This window comes from Triticum aestivum, unplaced genomic scaffold (genome assembly GCF_018294505.1).
Source record: "Triticum aestivum cultivar Chinese Spring unplaced genomic scaffold, IWGSC CS RefSeq v2.1 scaffold261135, whole genome shotgun sequence".
In the NCBI taxonomy this organism is placed as follows: Eukaryota; Viridiplantae; Streptophyta; class Magnoliopsida; order Poales; family Poaceae; genus Triticum; species Triticum aestivum.
In genome coordinates, this window is record NW_025237206.1 from 1 (window position 1) to 4806 (window position 4806).

Genomic DNA, 4806 nt, shown 5'->3' on the forward strand with positions numbered 1-4806 from the left:
AAAAAAAAAAAAACCAGTAGAAGGCCACAGAAGCGTCGAAGCAGAAAGAATGTCTCAGGCTGCGAGGTCAACCTATCGAACTGGCCCGCGTACATCAGAAAAGGCTAGGCGAACCAATGGAAACAGCTACATATGTTAAAAAAATTCAAACGAAAACATAGGGACACCATATATTCGTACACGGTCATCTCCCAAATAAATACACGTGCCCAGAACCGGTTACCAGGAAGTCATTTTCAGCCGAGTGGTGAAACGTGGAAGCAAAAACATCCCCGGAAATAGGGGCTTGGGTATATGTCAATACTTTCTAGAAAAAGTGGACACATTTATAGGTGGACATTTTTCTTCAAGCGACACATGAGCATATTTTCACCTTTTTTTTCTAAATGGATAGACACAAGTATAGTGAAATAGTTCTTATCCCAAAGTTATAAACATAAATAAGTTTTTTCATGCATATGTTTTTTGCTCACGCACATGTGCGTGCCTTTTTTTTTGTTAGAAAGGCATATGTGATTTTCCTTTTTTATTTAGGCTAATGTGATTTTTCATTTTATTTGAGTCTAAAATGTGATTTTCTTATAAACAATCAAAATCACAAAGCAGATTGGGCCAGCCCAATTTTGAACGCAACAGGAGCCTAAATTAGGAGGCACCTAAACGTGCAACTTAGGCTAAAAAAAACTTAACAAATAACAACCCCTAAAAAAATAACTAAAAAACAGCAGCAACAACAATAACAACGCCGGCTCAGTATTTTGAAAGGGCTCAAATGGGTAGGGTATACGTGCATGCATTTATAAGGGTAAGTGTATATGCGCGTATGTGAACATCTACATTTGTGATGTGTTAAAAAAATGCACATTGTGTCAATGCAAAAGAAAAAAGATGTTAGTGCAAACATAAAACAATACCCAAAGGTGTGGATAGATAGATGTGAAGGACATGATCACAATCTAACAATGTATGATGACATCATCTTACATGTGAGATGTGACATATAACAATGAAAAAAGTCCAAAACAAACCTTGAACTTGTAGACGAAAGTTAAATCAAGCCCTGAACTTTTAATCCTTAAAATTAGCACACCGAACTTTTTGATCCCGGTCTATTTTAAACCTTGAGCTCATTCCCAAACAAGGATTGCCAACATGGCAGGTCAACCCAGGGCTCGTTGGCTGCTGCCGGGCTCAACGGGGCCGGCACACTAGATGCGAAGTGTTTTTTTTTTGTGTAACGCTCGACATAAAAAATATTGACAATGTGGGACGCTTGGGGTATCAAACATGCAACCTGGTGCTGCTGAGTTTCTCCCCATAGCCACTCTAACTGATGGTTGTTAGTGACAAAGAGAAGCGTGTAATTATTTAACAACAAATAGCAGCATTGAGATTTGAAAAACACAAACAAATTTTGAAATAGCTGAACATTTTTTTAAAACTCCGAACAGTTTTTGAAAAAAATGAACAAAATTTTGAAAAAAAAATGACACCTAAACCAAATTTTGAAACCCGAACAAAATGTTTACAAAGTGTTCGCCACTTCAATATTTTGTTCAGGTTTCAAACTTTGTTCCCATTTTTTAAATTATGTTTTGAAAAATGTTCACTTTAAAATTTTGTTCCCATTTTTACAAATTTTTTGCCTTTAAAAAAATGTTCGGGGATTTCGATAATGGCTCATGTTTTTAAATTTTCTTTGTGTTTTTAAGACATGTTCATAATTCGAAAAATTGTTCACATTTTTTATAAAATGTTTTGAATTTTAAAATTGTTTTCGGTATTAAGAATATTAGGATTTCAAGATTATTGATAATTTAAAAAACCAGAAAAAATATATAAAATATATGTTTTCAAATCTCGATGCTGCGGTATATGGTTAAATATTTTCGTTCTTCTCGTTTGTAACCAAGAGTCATTAGTTAGAGTTCAGGAGTAGTTCCACCTAGGTCGCAAGGTGAGTATCGCATTTTTTTGGTATTTTTAACTGTCACGTTACGAAAAAGAAAAACATGCTTCGCGTCTGGTAGGTTGGCCCAGTTGCATTCAGACGCAGATCGACCTGCTACTGTAACAATCCCATTGAGAATGCGCTCAAGGTTAAAAATATATCAGGATCAAGGAGTTCGGTGTACTGATTTCAGGGATTGAAAGTTTAGCGTTCGATTTAACTTTCATCTACAAGTTCAAGGTTTATTTTGGATGTTTTCCTCATATCTCGATGAGCCTTAGACACTCCCATGGGAAAAAAAATTAAAGGCAAATTGTGTTAGGCGGGACAACGCACATGCAACCGCGCATCAAGATCTAACGGTCCCGGCCACGACTGGTGCGATCACTGTCATGCACATGCCCCCTAAATCAGTCGGTTGAATCCATTATTTTTTTTCCTTTATTGCTCATGCTGTGGAAGATGGGTAGCTCAGTATGCTTGTTTGGATGTTGTCCTCATCTCTATCACTGTCATGTCATGCCATGCCTGTCACTCACTCCTCACCGGATCCGGCGTGTGAATCAGCTTCCCCGCTGTAAAACCACCGTCGACGACGAGGTTGTGCCCGTTGACATACCTGGCCTCCTCGGACGCCAGGTACACGGCCGCCCGCGCGATGTCCTCCACCTCCAGCACCATCCCGCCCATCTCGTTCATGCCCGACTCCACCAGTCGCCTCAGCTCCTCCTCGCTCGCCTCCGGGAGCAGCTCCGCCAGCCCGCGCAGCCCGAACGGCGTCGCGATGCCATGCGGCGAGATGGCATTCACGCGCACGCCCTGCCTCCCCAGCTCCCCGGCCAGCGCCCGCACGGCGCCGATCACGGCGGCCTTGGAGATGCAGTACGCGGGGTTCACGCCGCCGAGCACCCCCGCCGTGCTCGCCGTGCAGATGATGCACCCGCTCCGGCGCGGCACCATCACGCGCGCCGCGTGCTTGATCCCGGCCACGGCGGACCGCGCGTTGGCTGCCATGGTGCGGTCGAAGTCGGCGAGGTCGAGGGACGCGACGGAGTCCATGGTCATCCTCCCCGCGACCCCGGCGTGGTTGTGCAGGACGTCGAGCCGGCCGTGGCGCGCCACCGCGAGGTCGACGGCCGCGGCGATCTGCGCCTCGTCCGTCACGTCGCAGCGGGCGTAGGAGGCGTCGGGGCCGAGATCGGCGGCGACTGCGCGGCCGAGGTCGTCCTGGATGTCGGTGAGGATGACCTTGGCGCCGTTCCTGACGAACTCCGCGGCGGTCGCCTTGCCCATGCCGCTGGCGGCGCCGGTGATGATGGCCACCTTCCCGGCCAGCCTGCATCGTTCTCCCCGCAGCAAACACACTTAAGTACGGCATCTAACGCCATTGGCGGCGCCATGACATAACCCAAACGAGAACCAAGAAGAGGAAACAAAGATTCCACGGCATGGCATGCACCTCTGGGAACTCAGGGCCGTGGAGAAGCGAGCGAGGCCGACGCCCGACGAGATCGACGCCGCGGCAGGGCTCATCTTACCCCTGCATTCCAAACCACATTAATTTGGGAGGCACGAAAGCTCTGGTGTTCTTCCAAGAAGCAAAGTTTCAGTATGCAGTTTATTTGCAAATACTAGTACCTCAGAGGAAGATGGTGCGCCACTGCTCTAAACATCTTGAGTGGATTATTCTAGCTAGCTCTGCTGAATTGCTTGTGGTGAGCTAAGCTCGCTATAGCAGTTAGCCAAAGCCAATCTGTTCAGCATGGTTGTACTTGCTCTAAATTATGACGAGGAGAGGACTGGAGAGACCACCAAAGAGGACGAACAGTGGGCGAATCTTCAGCGCATCTTATCTCAATGTTTGGCACTGGTGGGTATCGTACTATGTTTCTTTTAAGGCAATTTGTTGCCAAGGCTTAAACTTTCTAGCCATGTGAAAGCGGAGATGTGATCACTTACGGGAAAAAGTAGTGCAACTATCTATACCTAATCAGATAATCAAATTCTTGGTGCTGATAGGATATTAAAAAGAAAAACAAGCACTCAACTATATAAAATGTAAAGAGAATATCACTTTCCACGTAGGTCAGAAAAGCAGTGGACACTGTATTTTCTTGAAATCACAACAGAATATATTTGAAAAACATATTTCTTACAGTCCATGCATCTACAAACCAAATCACACTAATTATAGTTTTTCTTAGATCTATGTTAACTATAATTTACATTATTTTGGCTACGCACTCCGTTCACGACGCCCTGATTTATACTATATTTCTTTACGGAGGGTGTATCAAAGTGTTTAGATCATTAATAGTGATATAAACACTTTTACACTTGTTTACAGAGGGAGTATCTAGTAAAGAAATCATATATTGAAGGAAACTATGCTTATAACACAAGAAAGAAAAGCGACCAGAAAAAGAACATGCAAGCGCACCTGTCTATTAGAAATAACAGTTTATCTAATTCACATGTAGATGTTTTCTAAGAATGTCACATCTAAGGTCCCACAAATAACACAACAACAAGGAACAAAAAAAAGCTGGGACAAAAAAAATAGACCACAAACATAATGGACATAGGATTAGATGTGACATAATTATGTCACATCTAGATGTGTCCTAGACAGGCCCTTGGAGTAATGGTAGACCTACTTAAAATAACATATGTTTTTTTAGCGAAGTAGCATATGGATTTTACGTGATAGAAAACGTGGAGACTTGGGATTGGATTGAAGGGGGTGGGAGGGGCCCACACCCATGAAAATCAGGGGGCCGAGAGAATTAATTAGGCATGTCATGTAGGATTTAAGGACACGCCCAAGCCCATCAGTTCAAATCAAGGGGGGGGGG

The 4806-nt window shown here is 43.9% G+C and overlaps 1 protein-coding gene across 1 annotated transcript; it reads right to left on the reverse strand.

Annotated features, from left to right (window-relative positions):
- Positions 1-2144: 2144 nt before the first annotated feature.
- Positions 2145-3851, reverse strand: LOC123176511 (momilactone A synthase-like). Its single transcript, XM_044590686.1, has 3 exons — positions 3590-3851; positions 3411-3491; positions 2145-3287 (listed from the first exon to the last, which is right to left on the reverse strand). The coding sequence occupies exons 1-3, from the start codon at positions 3622-3624 to the stop codon at positions 2483-2485; spliced, it is 921 nt and encodes a 306-aa protein (XP_044446621.1). The 5' UTR covers positions 3625-3851; the 3' UTR covers positions 2145-2482.
- Positions 3852-4806: the final 955 nt, after the last annotated feature.

What these genes read in the sequence shown, in the direction of transcription:
- LOC123176511 (XM_044590686.1), bottom strand. Translation starts at nt 3,624, where the DNA reads ATGTTTAGAGCAGTGGCGCACCATCTTCCTCTGAG. An exon ending in GCGCACCATCTTCCTCTGAG is followed by an intron (nt 3,492 to 3,589) that starts GTACTAGTATTT and finishes TTTGGAATGCAG; the next exon opens with GGGTAAGATGAGCCCTGCCG. An exon ending in ACGGCCCTGAGTTCCCAGAG is followed by an intron (nt 3,288 to 3,410) that starts GTGCATGCCATG and finishes AGAACGATGCAG; the next exon opens with GCTGGCCGGGAAGGTGGCCA.